The following is a 21,253-nucleotide window of genomic DNA, read 5'->3' on the forward strand; positions in this document are numbered from 1 at the left end:
AACTTTATCAAACAGGACTGACGCGGGAAAAAACATCTAATACCATAGAACATTACAGAATCATTGCTAATACTGAGATTCATACTGATGTTTTCCCACCAAAGTCGTGTCATTTCCTGGAGGATGATGTAATTAAGAACCGTCTTGTTATTTAAAGGTATATTACAAAAGACCAACCAGATAGAATGTGACATTAGCAGTGTCAGGACCACTAGGCCCCCCCCCCCCCCCCCCCCCCCCCCCCCCCACCTTAACGATTTCTACTGAGGGGGACCAAATCTCCCACCCTTGTTTCAGTCATTACCGAGGCTCCCTCTAGAAACCCCCAGTTTGTATGGGCTGGTGCAGACTCTGGATATTGTGGAAAATGAATGACTCAAAGTCATTAAAATTCACCCAGATGTTCAATTTCTGTTACAGATTTATATATCTATAAATTATACAGCTGTTAGACACAGCCATTCATAAGTCTGACTGCTTGCAGGAAGAAACTGGACGTTCTGGTCTGAATACTTATTATGAATGCCGCTGCTATTTTGGGCTGCTATGTATTAGTTGGTATCTCTTAGTTTAGCATTGAACGATGTATGATGATGGTTTACTCTTCTACCTACTGTACGTGCACATTTTGTAAAAAGTGCTTTGTGAAGAGCTTTGGCAGGAAGGTGTCTTTTAAGAACATAAATAAAGTAACACAAAAAAACACGCTTTTGTAACCCCTTTAATACAGTGATGACTCTGTGGCTACAGTTCACTTCTAGCACAGCAGGTAATCACAGATACTACAGCCTAACATACATTAAACCATTACAGTCTTCCAGTCTAAGAATTGGTTTGGAGAGCCATGTTTTCTTTCCTGAGTTAATGTAATTCCTCTCTATTTGTCATTGTGGTTTTTTTATATCAAAAAATTGACATGGCTGACTTTGAGGGATTGGCATGGTAATATACATGACAATGTTAATGTATTTGGTCTTGGTGGACTAGATCTGCTACGCTGCTGCTGCTGCACATATAACACATATGAATAACCCCATATAGCATACATGAATCACCTCATAGCAGATCTATACAGGTGGAGCTGTGGAAGGTGGAGGGTTTCTGAAGTGCGCTGCCAAACTGCTACAGCAAACAAAACCAGGTATTTGAATATTGAGCAATGAGCTCATTGGCTACTGATACAGGAGAAAACCAATCAGCTGTGCCATGTGATAATGACGACATTAGGTCAGATTGAGTTGGACCTATCGGACTGTGCCAACTAGAGTTTCATGCCAGAACTCTGTATTTACCTCGATCTTTAATTAATATCTATTGATCACGGTTCTTCAGGTACTCTACTATTCATTCTTTTGTTATTGTATAAACTTACATTGCATGTATGATGTCCACTATAATGCACAATCATGTAACTGTACTACTCATAAAAATAAATAAATGAATAAAAAATGTTTACAAAGTTTTGATGTAAAAAAAAAAAAAAATCTTTATGTTTTTAATAATTCATGCATCAGAAGGTTCAATAAGCAGTACATTAGCATTTAGATGGCCTCTCGCATTTTCATTTCATAGGGTCTTTAAAGTTACTTATGATATTGTTTTATTAAAAATGTATATCTGGCAGAAGTTGTTTTGGTGCTGAAATATTCAAATTAGGATGCACAGCTGAAAAGAATGTTATGCAACATCAACTTTTTAAAAATGGTCCAGTTAATTTGATGAAAGTATAATCTCTTAAATGAAATGAAGGAAATCATCTCTTACATTAAATTAATATATATTCGTGACTAAAGGACAAACATTTCTAAAGAATATTAAGAAGTCAGAACATTTCAAACATGGAGAATATTTTACTTTGAACCAAACCACCACATGTTAAGAGGCAATGAATTCCATATAATGTATGCTGCAAATTCTCTACATACCCAAGCCATTTGAGAGAATGAGTTTACGGACTGCCTAATTAGTATTAACATTACTTTAAATTCCCTTGGCATTTGAGGTGTAAAATAAAGCTTACATAATAAATTGTTGGGAATATGCATGCAACTAAAAAAGACGTAAATTTTCTGCAAATCTGTGTCAGTTATGAAGGGATTAGCATCTTTGAACTAGGTTCAAAAGTATCTAAAATTGGCATTACCATAACATTTGGTGGAGTTACGGTAGTGACATCTTTTTTTTGTGTGTAGTCCCAAAACGGTCACGACCGAATCATGTCATCATTGATTTGGTAGTGATAAAAGGGAACACATAATCCTCATATTTGGGGGAAATAAACTAAATTTTAGTTCAATTATTGTTTAAACACATTTTTTCAGTATTTTAGTATGTTTAGTAGTGTTTTAGTATGCGCATTAAAATGATGTGATGTGGTCACTATAAAAGCATTAAGTGTCACTACCGAAGTATGGGATGTTTTTCAAAAATAAAGTATACTGAATTATCAACTACGATGCTATGGTAGTTCATTGTTTATTCAAACTAATGAATCCTTAACTTTGAAATCAGTATGATCAACTTTTTGCCTTTTACAAAGAAAAATTGGATTAAAAATACAACAAATCTCATAAATTACACTTGAAATATTGTTAAAAATATAATTGTTGTTGATTTACCTCTACAAAATGTTTTATAAAATAGCAAAAAAATATATTTACAATGTAGATATAACCCTTCTAATTAAATTATTATTACTGTTTCAGTAGTGACAAATTTGCTGAGGAAAAATATTCCCAAATTATCTGAAAATACAATATGAGAATTAACTGCACTAGTTAACTAGAAATATGTAACTTTGCATATTATACAATTTGCATACATACATATTTTTTGAAAAAATTATTTTTTTCAAGACGTTTCCAACTCTGATGTTGGACCAATTCTATAGAATGGCCAATTTATACTGTATATATTTCCATTTCTTTAACTCATTAAAATAATTTAACCAATTTCAATTTAAGTTCAGATTAAGACAAGAATTAATTTTTTTTTTTTTACTGTAAATAAAACAAAGGTTATTGGAGTATATTTTACAGCAACATACTATTTTAGTCTTTCTACTGCAAAATTTCACATTTAATTCAGTGTGTTGCTTGCGGTCACATTGTAATTTATTGTGAAATTTACTTGTAATTTCTGAGTGAAAATTGTTTCCACACAATTTTTTTTTAAGGTGAAAGCTGAATCAGGTGGAAATGTTTTACAGCATGGACATGTCAAGCTATTTTCCTGCTGCTGCTCACATGTGCTGGCATCAGCACACTTCATGTGCTCCACGCCAGTCCCAAGAGTAAGTATCAGAGCGAGCAGGTTGTGCTGCTGTGTGCAAACAGGAGAGGCTTGTTATCTTTTAGAATATCAAATGGGGACTGACAGTTCTTCTCTTTCTTGGTTTTTGAAAAGAAATTCCCCCAGTACAGGGCCTGGCTCAGGTATAGCCACTGCTGGTATTCCACTTCTGAGTCCGCTTTTAAGCACCGCCACAGAGAGACAGGGAAAGGGAGGAACATTTGCTCATCAATGCCCTGTCTAAGAGTTTGCCACAGCTCTGGCACCCAGAGTGGCCGGCATATCTCTTTGGGTGTCTGTCTTATGGCAGAACAAACATGTCGATAAAAAAAGAGTCTCCTCTCTCTACTTCTCTCCCTCTTGCCTCTAAATCTCTCTCTATCTCGCTCACTCTCTCTTTGACAGGTTATCATTCTGCAGGAGATGCTGCATTGTCACACCTGAGGGTGTCGAGAGGGAAAATATGCTCTGAAAAACAACAAACGGGGACAGGGGGAGATAAAAAATAGAGAAATTAAGAAATAACAGACAGGGTAATGGGTTGCTACTATAAAGAAAATGGCTAAATAAAATCAATGTAATATCTCAATTGTTTCTCCCACACACCAAAGGTCCTTTTTCGTGATGCACAAGCACAATTCATTTCTGTATAAATCCAATCTCACATAAAAATTTCCCATTAAACTGATGCATTTAAGTATGAATGGTTTTACGTATGATTTACTTTAAAAATAATTTCACTTGTTTCATGAATAATCACAATGAGATTAAATGGAGAGCCAATTTTATTCAAAAATAAATAATACAAAAAAAAAGATCCCAGCAATTTCATGTGAATCTTTTCTAAAGTTTCAGAAGCAATCTCAACAATGTTAAAACTAATATTTTTCCGAAATTCTTCCTGTACCAAATTATCTTAACTATGGTATCCACAATAAAGCAATAGTTTATTCAGAAATGTACATTCTGTCATCATTTACTCACTTAATTTCTAGAAAGTTTGGAGTCAAAAATGTTTTTTTAAAGAAATTACTATAATAATCAGAAATTACACATTTGTATTATGTGACAGTTAAGACATTTATGTTACAAAAGATGCTGTTCTTTTGAACTTTGTATTCATCAAAGAATCTTGAAAAAAAATATTTCAGTTTCCACAAAACATAAGCAGGACCACTTTTTCCACGTTTATAATAAGGAATGTTTCTTTGAGTTTCTTTCAGCATATTAGAAGGATTTCTCATCATGAAGGCTCATGTGACCCTGAAGATTGTAGTAATGATGCTGAAAATTCAGCTTTACCATCACAGAAATAAATTACATTTTGAAATATATTCAAATAGAAACCAGTTATTTTACATTGTAAAAATATTTCACAATATTGCTAGATTTTTACTGTATTATATTTTATAGTTTACTGTATTTTTGATCACATAAATGCAGCCTTGGTGAGCACGACAGACTTCTTTTAAAATCAATAAAACATCTCACCGACCCCAAACTTATTTGGTTCACACAGAATTTCATGCATTTTAGACCAGATTTAATGCATCACATAAACATGCGGATTCAGATTAAATCAGATAAGTATTAGATTTGAAATTGGCCCAAATCAGATTTACACACATTCAAGAAGATCTAATCTGTGCCAGATATTAGTGAAAACAAACAAAAGCGCAACTGGCTGACAGTGTATATGTGACCTTTCCATAAGAGTTCACTCTCGATTAGCTTTGCACCCTTGCAGCGTTTCGCATTTGCCATCGATGGGCTTCATATATTACATTTTAATTCATTGTGAACAGATGGCCACATTTACTTGTAGTACGAAACATAATGCAGACTGACACAAATGAGACACCAAAGAGACAGTAGCTTTAAAACACGTTGTCAATATATTTAGTACCGTCAAGCCTTGTTGCTAAGAGTTTTGAGAGCAAATTATAGTGCGCATTGTTCTGTTACCAAATTGAAAAGCAGATTGCTTTATTTTAAGACGAGACTGTTGCATAGATACCACTACTAAAGAAAATCGTGAAATCTTTCCATCACAGTAAAGTGGCCTTATGCATAAAAATAACACATCTATGTGAAGCATGTCGCCAGGTGACATGCATCGAGCACATTCCCAGCATAAAGAGTTTAATATCACACGGCTTGAGGCTCTGTGTGCAACTTCCATATTTATATTCCAATCTTCCACACCGAAAACCCACATCGCAGAGCTCATAAAAGATTCATTCAGCGGTGGAAATCAAGGTCGCACAGGAAACCGGTCAGAAGGTAGTTACAACACACCAACATCAGGCAAACGCAAAGCGGCCATGCAAGATCCCACCGGCTGGCAGCCCCACCGTCCCATTATTACGATAACCTCCCGGAGACTGGCCGCAGATCACCCTGCCCTCGCTCGCTGTGTGTTGTCTAGTTAGGGTGCATCTGTGCACGTGTTTTATTAGGTCACGATGTGCGGTGGCACTAGTGTGTGCGGCTGTGTACAGTATTAGTAGGCCAGAGCAGGGGAGGACGGGCCTCTCTCTGGCTGCTCTCGCGGCTGTCAGAAAAATGTCACATTCGCTTAGAGTCAAGGCCACAGAGCCAAGGGAGCCCGGCAGACCTGATACCGCATGCCTGATATTCATGCCACCAAGCAGACAGAGCCGTAGTCCGACAACAAAGAGAGAGAAAGAGAGGCAGAAAACGATGACATGCTGCTTGAACAGGATGCTCTGTTAATCTGCCGCTTGGGTGATGGAACAGATTCAGCAGAACTAAAAGAAGAATTTCATGTACCAGTTGTACTAAATGTAATTTAATAATGTCAAACAGACCACGCTGTGTGTTTTTTTCTAACGGGGAAATATTGAAGAGTCCCGTGGCTTTATATTTTAGGTGTTAAAGGAAAGTGACAGATATTTGTGGTTGGATTGAGTTGTAGCGCTTTAATGTTACAGCCTTCTGCGGCAGAGAAGAGCCTGGGGGTCTCGCCTGGGGAACGAGCTGGAAACAGACCGTTCACTCAAGCTGTCATCTAAGGACGTGTGGTTAGGTGCTCCATTAGGTTGCGGGACAGTTGAACATGTACATCTGCACATCGTCGACATTCACAGAGGCACCTAGAGGCCTATAAAAGCATAGTCAAGACACCTGGCGTCAGCTCAGGCCATTGTTCCCCTGAGCCCTGCTGGAGTCTGGTGTCACACCAGGACAAACATGCTTTCCGGTAGAAACATTAGTGAATGAGGAAGATTTTTTCCTGTTTGGTCCTTGGGCCAGGTTTGAATCAGGACACAGAAGGTGAGAGTTCACAAATTTACCCAAACATGCTGCCGCAATGCTGCTACACCTGTCAAAGAATCATCAAACAGATGTTCAAGTGTTCATAAAAACCTCACTAACTGCTTCTGAAAGTGCCTTTCATAGTTCACTTTTCATTGAGGTTTGCCACTCTCTGCCCCAAAAGGTACAATCACACACATGGAAACAAACGTTGAGAGGAAAAACTCAGTCATTACCAATAATTAGTAAAAGAGAAATACTGAATCCATTAGTTAAATGGTCGCCTCAGACTGTTCACAGGCCATCTGATGATTATTGTGCACAGGATGATAAGAGTTGTTTTGCAGAAAGGGGAAGTTTTAATCTGATTAGCTGGCTTAATGTATTTTCTGGATGTTTTTATTTACTCGCCAGCATCAAAATTGTGTTGTACAATTGTGTTGTATCATGTAATGTTCATTGCATTAAATCTTGATATTAAAACATTTTAATTAATTTTTATTTATTTTTGGGGGACACTTTAAAGATTTTCCAAAATGTTTTTTTTTTTTGCAGTGTTGCCATAAAAGAACCAGTGATTTTTTTTAGTTATATAGTTATAGTTTTTCATTGTTTAAAGAACCTTTTAATACTATAACCCCCCCCAAAAAAAAAAAAAAAAAATATATATATATATATACACACACATACACACACTCCTGAACAAAATCTTAAGGCCAGAGGAAACATTACAAGTATTCACATTTCACTCTGGTGGATCATAACCAGGTTGCAAGTAAGAAATAGGAGCAAGAGACAAAGAGAATAGGCAATTTATTGAAAACTGCATTTAAACTCAAACAGGCTGTTCATCAGCTGATCAAAAGTTTAAGACCACAGCCATAAAAAGTTAAAATCTGTGCAAAAATATGGCTTTCATGTCATTGTCCTTCAGGCAGTCACACTGTCATGACTTCCTGATGGCAAAGGCAAAAAGTATTTCTGTCTTTGAACTTGGCAGGATTGTTGAGCCGCACAAGCAAGTGCGCGCAACGCACCATCGCTGCTGAGGTTGGACGCAGTAAGACAGTCATTTTACATTTCTTAAAAGATCCTGAGAGTTATGGGACAAAAAAGTAAAGTGGTAGACCCAAAAAGATCAGGGGAACATACAGGATGGTCCAAAAGAGCGACCTTATTCTCCTGGAAGAGGTCCTTCATCAGGCGGTTGTTGTGAACTGCAGCATTGTTCTGTAGAAAGACCCAGTCATTACCGCACAGACGAGGGCCCTCAGTCAAGGCGGATGCCCGCTCCAACATGTCCACATAGCCAGCTGCTGTTTGACGCCCCTGCAAAACCTGAAGCTCCATTATACCACTGAAGGAAAAAGCACCCTAGATCATGATGGAGCATCCTCCACTGTGCCATGTAGAAAACATCTCCGGTGGGATCTCCTTGTCATGCCAGTAATGTTGGAAGCCATGAGGACCAGGTTAAAAATATTTCTTGAGAATAAAACTTTCCTCCACCTTTCCATGTTCCATGTTTGTTGCTCCCTTGCAAATTCCAACATGTTTGTAGCGTGGGAGGAGAGAACTTGAATAAGTTTTTGGTTCTTTAAAGGGGTTATATAATGCCCATTTTCCACAAGTTGATATTATTCTTTAGAGAGTTAATGAAAAGTCTGTAACATAGTTTGGTTAAAATGTCTCATTGGTAGTGTTAAAAACACCTTTTTTACCCTGTCAAAAACAGCTCTTTTCAGAGCAAGCCGTATTGTGTCATTCTCCTTTAAATTTTTCTGAGCTCTGCTGACCCTGCCCCTCTCTTACGAGCCTCTCTCTGAGGGATTGTTTACTTTATTGTGAAACTTGCTAATTAGCACATTATTAGGAAAGGCGATTTGCAAAGACGGCATACATCTAACAACTAAACACCTCAGTTGCTTAGGAGTCATTCTTGTATACATCTGCTCCAGCGGTAAACAACTAATGACAGCTCACTCAGGGCGGGTCTGAGGTAAGACACCAGTGCAGTCTGTGCTAAAATGCTACTGTCAATCAAACTACCGTGGGAGGGCCTTCGTCCGTGCGAAAATGTTAAGGATTAGGGTCCCACTTTATATTAGGTGGCCTTAACTACTACGTACTTACATTTAAATTAATAATTTGATACAATGTACTTATTGTGTACATACATGTATTTACATTGTACTTATATTTAAAAAAATACCTATATGTAGTTCCATCCATCCATCCATCTTCTTCTGCTTATCCGGGGCCGGGTCGCGGGGGCAGCAGTCTAAGCAGAGATGCCCAGACTTCCCTCTCCCTAGACACTTCCTCCAGCTCTTCCGGGGGGACACCGAGGCGTTCCCAGGCCAGCCGGGAGACATAGTCTCTCCAGCGTGTCCTAGGTCTTCCCCGGAGTCTTCTCCCAGTGGGACGCGCCCAGAACACCTTCCCGGGAAGGCGTCCAGGAGGCATCCGGAACAGATGCCCGAGCCACCTCAGCTGACCCCTCTCAATGTGAAGGAGCAGCGGCTCTACTCTGAGCTCCTCCCGAGTGACCGAGCTTCTCACCCTATCTCTAAGGGATTGCCCAGCCACCCTGCTGAGAAAGCTCATTTCAGCCGCCTGTATCCGGGATCTTGTCCTTTCGGTCATGACCCAAAGCTCATGACCATAGGTGAGAGTAGGAACGTAGATTGACCGGTAAATCGAGAGCTTCGCCTTGCGGCTCAGCTCTTTCTTCACCACGACAGACCGGTACATCGACCGCATTACTGCAGAAGATGCACCGATCCGTCTGTCAATCTCCCGTTCCATCCTTCCCTCACTCGTGAACAAAACCCCAAGATACTTAAACAACTCCACTTGAGGCAGGAACTCTCCACCAACCTGAAGTGGGCAAACCAGCCTTTTCCGACTGAGGACCATGGCCTCGGATTTGGAGGTGCTGATTCTCATCCCAGCCGCTTCACACTCGGCTGCAAACCGTCCCAGTGCCTGCTGAAGGTCCTGGCTTGATGAAGCCAACACGATAACGTCATCTGCAAAAAGCAGAGACGAAATCGTGTGGTCACCAAACCTGACACCCTCCGGCCCCTGGCTGCGCCTAGAAATTCTGTCCATAAAACTTATGAACAGAACCGGCGACAAAGGGCAGCCCTGCCAGAGTCCAACATGCACCGGGAACAAGTCTGACTTACTGCCGGCAATGCGAACCAAGCTCCTGCTTCGGTCATACAGGGACCGGACAGCCCTTAGTAAAGGACCCCGGACCCCATACTCCCGGAGCACCCTCCACAGGCCGCCGCGAGGGACACAGTCGAATGCCTTCTCCAAATCCACAAAACACATGTGGACTGGTTGGGCAAACTCCCATGAACCCTCCAGCACCCTGTAGAGGGTATAGAGCTGGTCCAGTGTTCCACGGCCCGGACGAAAACCACACTGTTCCTCCTGAATCCGAGGTTCTACTATCGGCCGTATTCTCCTCTCCAGTACCCTGGCATAGACTTTCCCAGGGAGGCTGAGAAGTGTGATCCCCCTGTAGTTGGAAAACACCCTCCGGTCCCCCTTCTTAAAAAGAGGGACCACCACCCCGGTCTGCCACCCCAGAGGCACTGTCCCCGACCGCCACGCGATGCTGCAGAGGCGTGTCAGCCAAGACAGCCCCACAACATCCAGAGACTTGAGGTACTCAGGGCGGATCTCATCCACCCCCGGTGCCCTGCCACCGAGGAGTTTCTTGACTACCTCGGTGACTTCAGCTTGGGTGATGGACGAGTCCACCTCTGAGCCCTCAGCCTCTGCTTCCTCAATGGAAGACGTGACGTTGGGATTGAGGAGATCCTCGAAGTATTCCTTCCACCGTCCAACGATATCCCCAGTCGAGGTCAGCAGCTCCCCACCTCTACTGTAAACAGCGTTGGTAGGGCACTGCTTCCCTCTCCTGAGGCGCCGGACGGTTTGCCAGAATCTCTTCGAGGCCAGCCGATAGTCCTTCTCCATGGCCTCACCGAACTCCTCCCAGGCCCGAGTTTTTGCCTCCACAACCACCCGGGCTGCAGTTCGCTTGGCCTGTCGGTACCCGTGAGCTGCCTCAGGAGTCCCACAAGCCAGCCAGGCCCGATAGGACTCCTTCTTCAGCTTGACGGCATCCCTTACTTCCGGTGTCCACCACCTGGTTCGGGGATTGCCGCCTCGACAGGCACCGGAGACCTTACGGCCACAGCTCCGAGCGGCCGCTTCGACAATGGAGGTGGAGAACATGGTCCACTCGGACTCAATATCTCCAGCCTCCCTCGGGATCCGGTCGAAGCTCCGCCGGAGGTGGGAGTTGAAGATCTCTCTGACAGGAGACTCGGCCAAACGTTCCCAGCAGACCCTCACAGTACGCTTGGGTCTGCCGAGTCTGTCCAGCTTCCTCCCCCGCCATCGGATCCAACTCACCACCAGGTGGTGATCAGTTGACAGCTCCGCCCCTCTCTTTACCCGAGTGTCCAAGACATACGGCCGCAGGTCAGATGAAACGACCACAAAGTCGATCATCGACCCAATCTCAGGCTCCTTCCCCGCCAGCGAGGTGACATTCCACGTCCCTAGAGCTAGCTTCTGTGTCCAGGGATCGGGTCGTCGAGGCCCCCGCCTTCGACAGCTGCCCGATCCTCTTTGCACCGGCCACTTACGGTCCCTCCTGTAGGTGGTGAGCCCACGGGAAGGTGGCCCCACGTCGCTCCTTCGGGCTGAGCCCGGCCGGACCCCATGGGGGGAGGCCCGGCCACCAGGCGCTCGCATACGAGCCCCAACCCCGGGCCTGGCTCCAGGGTGGGGCCCCGGCTGCGCCATACCGGGCGACGTCACGGTCCTCTGATTATTATCCATCATAAGGAGTTTTTGAACCGCTCTTAGTCTGACCCATCGCCTAGGACCTGTTTGCCTTGGGAGACCCTACCAGGGGCATATAGCCCCGGACAACATAGCTCCTAGGTTCATTCGGGTACTCAAACCCCTCCACCACGTTAAGGTGGCAGTTCAAGGAGGAGCTTATGGATTAGGAGGAACTACCTATATGTAGTTACATCTGTAATTAATTTCTGTAATTACATTTATAATTACACTGTTGACCCATCCCTTACACCTTAACCCACCCTTAAACCTACCCATACCACCAAACCTGTCCCTAACCTTACCCGTATCCCACCTTAATAGCAGCAAAAATGTTTTGCAATACAATATGACCACAATAAGTTCATTGTACTTATTTTTGATGTAAATACATAGTAGTTAAGGCCACCTAATATAAAGTGTGACCAGGATTAGAAAGGGGGTTACATCTGATTTTTTTCACACAAACTCCCACACACAGATTTAATTGATTTCTTTCATAAATTGCAGTGACTGCTTTAAAATATGAAACACCAATGTTTCAGGAGTTTAGAACATGCTTATTCGAAAATTCTTTTATTTCATATATGGGTTTATGTATAGCTATGCTTCATTTTTTAAAGATTAACTGTTTTTTCCAAGGCACTGTTAAATTCCAGTGTCATAGTTATGCAAAGATTTGATTTCAAAAACAGTGTCATAGCTAATAAAATATTTCTTATGATTTTAAATATGCATTTAACCTCAGAATGATCTCAAAGTAAGTCTGATTTTCTGTTAGTCTGCGGTGGCTGTGTTTCAAAGGAGACATTGATCTTCCACAAGTTGGTATGATTCTTTAGGGTCTTCATGAAAGGTCTGCAACATACATTGGTTAAAATTACTCAGCGGTCGTGTACAACAACACCCTTTTTACCTTACTCTGTTCACAGCGACTCATTTTGGGGCATGTCCCTTTAAATGCAAATGAGCTCTGCTCACCCGCCACTTTCTTCTGTGGAAGAGGCGATTTGCAAATAATCATAAAAAATATAACTATAACCATCCTTGAGTTTGAACTTTTTAACAAAACCTGCCTTGAATTGTCCCTCGTTCAGAAAGCAGTGTGGAGTAAAATTACTGTTTAGGATTTTGGGGGATTTCAAAAATGAGTGAATTGATTTTTATCATTGTAGGGTGGTTGTGTCCACACACTAAGATCCATTTAAATTCAAACACCATGTAAAAGTGAATTTTGCATCCAATGTCTACTTTAAAATTGAAATATAATCTTAATTCAAGTGATGAAGGATTTCGAAAATCTGACAGTAATCAGTGTCGAGTACTACCGGTTAAACCTGGTAAGGTTAAACCTGCCTGGTTTACATGTTTGAAAATGATTAACAGTTGAAAACATTAGAAATTTAGAAAAGTAATCAAATGTAATCAGTTACAATACTTTAATAAAGTAATTGAAAAGTTACACTACTTATTACATTTTAAGTAATTTGTAATCTGTAATCTATTACATTTCCAAAGTAACCTTCCCAACACTGTTTGTAGGCCAACCTGAAGGCTTATTTTCCAATAGGCTGCCCTGTGAATGTTAAATGTGTTTAAAAATGTCTGTGGTTCATTTGTAGCAACTTCCATTTTTAAACCTCATGCTGTGTTTCGGTCATTCTGACCCAGAGAGGATTTTCTTTTTTCACAAAAATGCTACTTAATGTTATCCCACTGGTCTAAAACGTACTGACTTTGCACACATAGGGATTTTTCCTTACCTTGTTACACTTGTGCTATTCACAGTCAAAATTAACCAGCCTACAAAAATTGCTCATAAATCTTTATAATTACCAAATATGAGATTCAAGGTTTATTATCAAATTTTTTATTTTTATTTTATATTTTTTTAATTAGCAGATGTTTCTTTTTTTTAACTTACTGATACAAGTAGTTGGCCTTATTGATCTGAGCTTATGCGCCTGTTTTTAAATGAACATTGACCAAATTATCCACAGCACAAGGGTTAAAGCACACTATGGTTTAAATATTCGCACTTGATGTACTGTGTGTAATTTATGTTGTATAACAAAATGTTAAAGTAGGAACTATTAACAACAGACCTTATTGTACTCATAACTCCAAAGCCACAATGTTTTTTTTTCTACAATCTACAATCTAACTATCTAAACAGCTCTGTGCTGGTAGTCGAGGCCTGTGTGTTTGTGAGGACCCACAGAAGTGTCAACACACATTGTGAGCCTGCTCTTATGTGGATAAATAAATAAATATTGATAGCAGCAGATATTCGCACAACTGTCATGCGAGGGACAAAACCTAGAATCTAATCTCACACTTCTCTTGTTCCTCTTTCCTGCAGAAAGCACAAACACCACCACAGTTGCACAGCAGTAGCATCTCTGTTCACACCTGACATGTGGACTAGCACACACACACATGCATGCATTCTGCCCACATTCGACCCCTCCGCTGTGCCACACACAATACAGGTTCATCAGTGGGTCCTAATCAGCCACCACTCACAGTGTAGGCTGTGCTATTCAATCGCCTCATCTAGCCATGCATCCGCGCACGCTCCCTGATTGTAATGCATTACAATTGAATGATAATTGGAACACTTGAAGGTGGGCAAAGGGAGGAGGGTTTATTCATTTCTCATTGCTTGTTAGTGTGGCTCATATGCTGCCTGTGACATTATTATGATGTCAACTATAGTATCATAATGAGCATACGCCCCCGCATGTGTCGCATGGGAAAATATTAACATTATTTTCTGTGTCCACCTGCCATTGTGAGTGTTGCATTGCTCAGGTGTGCCCTCATACATATGCAAAAGCACACACTCACAGGATGGAGGGAAGGTCATGTTGCATCAGTTAGTTGTTTCTTTTATTTATATTCTACAGCAGAATGAAGTGATCAGTTTCTGAAATGAAAACCGGATATTTCAAGTCAGCGTTCAGACTTGGAGGTTATTCCAGTTGTTTGGGGCACTTGGAGCACGTCTTTATTTAAGAGGTCTGCCATATAGGTAGAGACCAGGCTCAACCCTGCTTAGCTTCAGTATTTGAGTGAGCTCTTATCGCATTATAGTCCTTCACGTCCGCTGCGATCTCAAAACCCTGGCCATTTGATAATACCTAGAATATCAAAATCAGCTGCGGGCGGGAGATTGTTTTCCTATTTAGCGCCCAAACTCTGGAACAATCTACCTAACGCTGTTCGGGAAGCAGACACACTCTATCAGTTTAAATCTAGATTAAAGACCCATCTCTTTAACCTGGCTTACACATAATACACTATCGCATTTCTATAATTCAAATCCGTTAAAGGATTGTTAGGCTGCATTAATTAGGTCTACCCGAACTGGGAACACTTCCCAAAACACCTGATGTACTTGTTGAATGCCATCTACGCTAATATTAGTCTGTTTCTTTCTTATTCCGAGGTCACCGTAGCCACCCAGATCCAGACTGTATCCAGATCAGATGGTGGATCAGCACCTAGAGATGACCGCTACAGTCAGGACACCTAGATGAGCCCCAGAGACTGATCCCCAGTGAAGACCCTGTCTCCAAGACGGCCATCGGGACAAGACCACAGGAACCAGATGAGTCCTTTGCACAATCTGATTCTGCTTTAGTCTAGATTTAAACTGCTGATTTTGTCTGGCCAGAGGAGAATGACATTATTTCGACAAACTATTTCCCCGTCTAAATACTGTAAAGCTGATATAAAGCCACCCAGCTTTATATCAAGCCGATGTAAAGCTGTTTTGACACAATTTGCATTGTTAAAAGCGTTATATAAATAATATTGACTTGACTTGACTTCAGTGGGAAACCATGCAAGAGTTTCAAGTTGACAGCTGCTGGCGTTAGTGAGGATGCAGAGCAGCAGGGGGTCTGCTGGCCACTCTTGTTCGTGCTCTGGGTTCTGGAGGAGAGATTTATGCCGCTGGTCCTGGGCCTTTTCATTTGTCTAATTCCCCGTTTGGAAGTCGGACCAATGGCTGGCAGAGCACATCCTGTCCGACTTGCCCGCACGTCCTTGATCTCAAAGGCAACTGAAGCTTTTGCGCATCACTGCCCTTTTTTGACCGCCATCCAAGAGAACCATCACCGCTGCTGATATTTATTAGTCTCTCAACAGCCAAAATCTACTATGAGGCCATTTTCATTGCCAAGCTAACTTTAGAAAGGAGGCCTAATAGGTTCGCGCACATTATCTCACATCTGATCAAATGGGTGTTTAATAGGCCTTTTAGCTGGTGGGCAAGACGAACTGACTTAGACTGGACCAATCATAATTCAGAGAATGGGCTTTCACTGCACAGCTTTCTTTAGGCTGGATATGTCCCCCGAAAGTAGTGATACTCTCTGGGCAGCTGCTCGTATCTGGCATGCTCTTGTCCAGTGTCATGCAAACACTCTATCCTAGCCAAATCTGGCTGGATCATGCTGCCACCAGTTGCTTATTCGAAATGGACATTATTTCACAAGCCCACAATAGTCCAAGATCAAAATTCATGTTTTTACCAGCTGTAAATAAAATGACACCCATTCATATGATCCAGGGGAAGCTTCACTTGACCCCGCGTGACTAATAACACCTACAAGGGGAGCAGAAATTACATCTGACTGCAGTTTAACTGAAATGATTCATTTTATCTTATATTTCCCTTTTAATAAAATCTTGGGGCTGCGGCAGCCAATTCCTATCTAGCATATTATTAAACGACTGCATTTAACTGAATTCCAAAGTACAACTGAGAATTTCTAGAGAACAGCGAGTCTACAGCACATTATTTCACTTCTCTCCAGCTGGGTGGCTGTCCACTGTGAGCGGCTTCTCTATTTCTCAAAGGCCTGCACGTTTACACAGTCTTATTAAACAATTGTAGCCATTTGCTTTTGATGCACGTCTCCGGGGTATTTACAAAACAAAGTAAAAAATGGGCCGCAAACAGATTTTGATCAACTTATGAGGGTGTTGTCTCACATTCGCAACCAATTAGCACCTCTCCCCCACAGAGAGTTTGATATAACAGGGCTAAATAATGAGTAAACAGACAACCCCCTCATTTCACAAGCTATAAGTAATGGTTTTGCATCTCTCAACATCTCTGGGGGTTGGCAAAGTGTGGCCACTGAGCCTCCCATATCATCCCTTTTTTTTAAATCAAAAATGATCATTTCATTGATGGATGGCTTCAAATGAAAGCACTCTGCCTTCCAGCTGAAAGGAGCTATCCGATGCTCTCATGACAGCTCTGTGATGCCATTAAAGCAAGGAATGATCAGACACATCCAGTGGGCCCCTTGAGCTGCATATCTAAGCTAACGTGTTTGCCTCTAACGCACTAGCTAATTACATTTGATGAAGATGTTGATTGCGCACAGATTTGTGGCTAATGTCTGTCATTGTGTGGCTGCGGAATCGGCGCTCGTTGCTGTCAACGTATACAGTACGTGATTCACACTTGAACGCGTGGATTTAAAATGTCAATCTGTGTAATAATGTTTTAAAATAAACTAATTCAAGTTTCTTTAAGATGCCTGCGTGTTAGTGCCAAGCGGTAGCCCTCGCTTTGAACATCGCTAATGATAGCAGTCAATAGATGTCCGATCCCGACTGCGAGCAGCCACTCAAAACTAATTAAGAGGATGAGACCCTAATAAACGTACATCTGTTGATACAGACTGAATAGGGTTGCCTATAAATAATACAATGCGCTATGAACCGAGGGAGAGAAAAAAAAAGCAAAAATGCCATTTATTCCAGTGTAGCAATAAAGGTGTTCGAGCTGATTCAAGTTAATGATTATTGAGTAAATCATCGCAGAGAGCTGAGAACAAAACGAGCTTTTAATTTGTTAAACTGTTATTGTTGCTAATCTGCATTCTGCTTTAAACTCTATGTTTCCCAGAGTCTAATTAAACCCGGTTCCATCCAGTTTTATGGCCTAAATAGAATTTGATCCTCTGTTTGTCCTTATTTAAGAACACAATGCACATCGGAGAGCATTTACACTTACATATGGACATGCACAGACGTGTGAAGTGTGCTAAGTGAGCATGGGATGCAACCCCATCATAAAAGGGGTTCATCAAGGTCGAGCAGGCACCCAACTGTATCACTGGTTGTCAGGGCCCCAGGGCATTATGGGTACTTAACAAACACAAGTCATGAGCGAACAAGTGCATCTGTCTCAGTTAAACATATTTCATGGTTTGCACGAGTGTGTTCATGTGTGTTAGTTTGAAGGTTTGTGTGTGTACGGCTACATGTTTGTGAGTCCATGCATGTGCATCTTCCTTTGCATCCCATGTGAAGTAGTCCTAGCAGGATAGAGAAACACCAGAAGAATTCATCCATTTTTTATGTCTACATTTCTACATCAGGGAGATGGGTGGTGCCATTTTTTCTCTTCTCCATTTAATATTTAATGCAAACACTTACAACAAATTGTCCCCTTGGGCCAATTATGAGAAGTTTGTGGTGAAGAAATAGAAATATACATTCCTATGCATGCCTACGGGACTCTCATATCTTTTACTGATGCGTTCGCATTTACATATCCTAATGTATGTCTGGAACAGCAGCACTGGCAAATTTGCAAACTGTGCACACATCTTGTACCATATCATTTCCTTTCCTCTAATATTAAAATCAGTCGCAGACTGCTTAACATACTGCTTTATAGAGCACACAGGTTACTTCTAATCAAATGCATCATCTCCAGTCTCTAATTATGCCACATAGTGGAAAGTCACATGCTCTTGGATTTTATTTGAATTATTTTATTTTTATTTTTAATAGCATATTAAACTTGCATGTGATAAAAACAAAATATAATGGAAATAGTTCTAGAGGTATAAAATGATAAATTATATCATTTTCCGTTCTAGACACCACTGACAATAAAATAAAATAAAACACAGCAGAGATGTTCTAACACAGATTCAAGAAAATTGCCTTAATTATTTATTATGCAGAAGTTAACAAATTTATGGAAGACCAGGGAGTGTTGTAACACATTGTTTCAGAGTCTGTAACAGTAATTTTTATAACTTTGGCAAAATTATATTCATTCTGCTACAAATCAAAGTATTTGAGAAATCTAGAATAATCTGTGTAAATTAGTGTCAAAGAGTGCTGCTGTTACATGCCACCTAAACAGCTGAATGTATCAACAGAAAAAATGGACATTATAAATTTGGTGCATGAATGTATTGCGGTAATCGAATTTACTTGTTCAGAATAATTATTTCCTAACTCCTAACCCATTCATCTCACCACCTAATCTAATTCAAAAATGGTAAACATGTAAGGTCTAATACAAAATAGCAAATCAAATCAAAACAAGGCTTGCGTCTCTAACAACATAATAGACCGTGTGTAGTAGCTGTCTCACAAGTGTGGCAAATGCAGTAGAAGTACATTGGACATTTTTACTGTAAAACCGTCCCCATCTGCTCAGTCAGATGACACCAGTTTAGCAGCCATTTGCATCATTCTGCAAAAAATTATAATAAAAAACCTTACTTTACCTGTTATCTAACATCCGAACCTTTATATTTTAAAACATACTGTAGATGTAGCCTACAACATGTTAGTATGTTAGTGATGTCACTCTGTAGCACATTCCCAATTGGTTAAATTGATGGTGTTACAACTCACCCCGTGTTACAGCACTATCCAGCCACTTCTACTATTTATTGCAGCATAAACACGCAAACTGAATATTGACTAATTGCACTGCTAATTGAACCAGCATTTATAAAGTTTTGGCACAGGTAATAATTCCCTCAAAACAGAGTATGGCTGCGGAAATGTCCGAGGCGACTTCAGCCAACATAAACGCCATTGGCTGAGCGCTGTCCATGGTCCTGAATCTAGCCGTAGTTAAACACGTACGTTACACAATTCTAAGAGTTCAAATTGGCAATTGTTAATTAACAGCTGACACCTAAACGACAACTACTAATAGAAGAGTAGATTTGGCGAGTCTATCAAAATTTCACACACAATTTCAGCCTGTGAAATTTTCGCATGTCTGATTTTGCCTGAATATGTTTAGGTCAGGTAATGCACCATCATTCACTTCAATTCACATCTGTCACTTCAGCTCTGATCAGCCAGCGCGAGGAAATCTCACACTCGAGGCGAACAAACAAAAAGAGCTCTTACAAGTGCTTCGGTGACAATACGAACAGTGCTCCAACAAACACAAGTCCGGATGTGATGAAACGTTCAGGGTTGAGGACTGTGATTCAACGCGAAACTTTTCAGCTGTCGTCCTCTTAATCGCGTTCCCAGATTCTTAGAAAACCTTCCCTGCGTCTGCGTCTGTGATTTATTCAAACAACTCACAGTGATTCAGCCATTAACCTCCGATGAGCTAATGAGTGCTCAGCACTTGTTTAGAAACTGATAATCAAAGAAGCCACTGTGCATCTCGCAACAAAGCGTATTTACAACACAGGTTGTGATGAAGAGCAGCGTTTCGCATGCTACGAAGGCATCTTACCTCGCAGGGTATAGTAGATAACATCAGCAGCAGGAACATGGCACTGAAGAGATGCATTCCTCTCGAAATGACAGCGTTCCCGACCACCACTCAATCGGACACTTTCGTTTTCAGAGCTCGCCTGCCTTCCTTAAGCTCCGCGCAGGATTCTGTCAGTGATCTGTCGAGCGAGCGCGACGATCCACATCACAGGCGGCAAGCGCTGGGGTTTATTCCGCTCACGGAGGCAGATTACCCCCACTGTGCCACGGCACAACGAGCCGCCTTGTGTTTTATGATTAGTCTCCTATCTTTCGCTTGTGACCGCCACAAAGAGGTCAGCGTTGTAAACGGGCACGGCAAATGAAGTCGAGCAGTTCCCTTCTCAGCAGGCTTTTTGAAGTGGGATCGACTGCCTGAGCTCGAGTTGCAGAGGTTGGAAGGTGACTAATGTGCTTGCGAAGCTCCGACGCTAGGAGCAGCACACATTGACGCTCTGGGAGAGGAATCAAAGAGATGCCCTGCTCGAGATGCAGCCCAGCCGCTTCAGTGTGTGTGTGTGTGTGTGTGTGAGGGTGAAAGAGGAGGCTTTGTATTGACAGACCAGTCTGTTGCACAAACAATGGATTTTTGAGATGGGATGAAATGGCATGCATATCCTCAAGAGAGCTGTGACATTATGATACAGGCGGTTTGATGATTGGATTAGACTTTGAGCAGCGTATTAGCGGCGCTTTGCATGTGAAAGAGAGTTGCTGACAGTTAGTGGAGTCTCTAAGTAAGGGATAATCTATGTAGTCAGCCGGTCATTATTGCAAAAGAACTCCGACAGGCTGATCAAGGGGTGTCTTGTATCACCCTGAAGGGGGTTATTTTGTGATAATAATGAGCTTATTGCACATTATCCCAGTTGTTAGGGCTACTTAATAAATAAATAAACAGACATAAAATATTAATTCGAGAGAAGTTTTGTTTAGTTGTGGAGGCCATGGACAGACTGCTGCAGTATTTTGGAAATGTAGGTTTCCCAGATGAGCATCCAGTGCGGCCATGGGAGATGGACAATGTTCAAAAAAAGTTGACCATTTTTATGTGAAGCACTTTCAATTAAGATTGTTTATGAGATTGGCCAGTGAAGCCTTGTAGAGCCAAGGTTTTCAAAGTAAGGTTTAGGCATGAGTGCTGGGGGCCATGGCAGAGAAGATAGTGTACACAAATAAGAATAAATAAATAATAATAACAACAGCAATAATACCTTAACAAATTATATATATATATATATATATATATATATAT

The 21,253-nt window shown here is 41.4% G+C and overlaps 1 protein-coding gene across 1 annotated transcript in view; it reads right to left on the reverse strand.

The window, feature by feature from the left end:
* LOC306865645 (noelin-2-like) overlaps positions 1–20,528 on the reverse strand; it is a 72,760-nt gene extending 52,232 nt beyond the window's left edge. The window contains exon 1 of the mRNA XM_079410374.1: positions 19,979–20,528. Within this exon, the coding sequence (XP_079266500.1) occupies positions 19,979–20,035 (57 nt within the window). The 5' untranslated portion in view covers positions 20,036–20,528. The remainder of the gene's footprint in view (positions 1–19,978) is intronic.
* Between the last annotated feature and the right edge of the window lie 725 nt (positions 20,529–21,253).

Source organism: Barbus barbus, assembly GCF_936440315.1.
Source record: "Barbus barbus genome assembly, chromosome: 4".
In the NCBI taxonomy this organism is placed as follows: domain Eukaryota; kingdom Metazoa; phylum Chordata; class Actinopteri; order Cypriniformes; family Cyprinidae; genus Barbus; species Barbus barbus.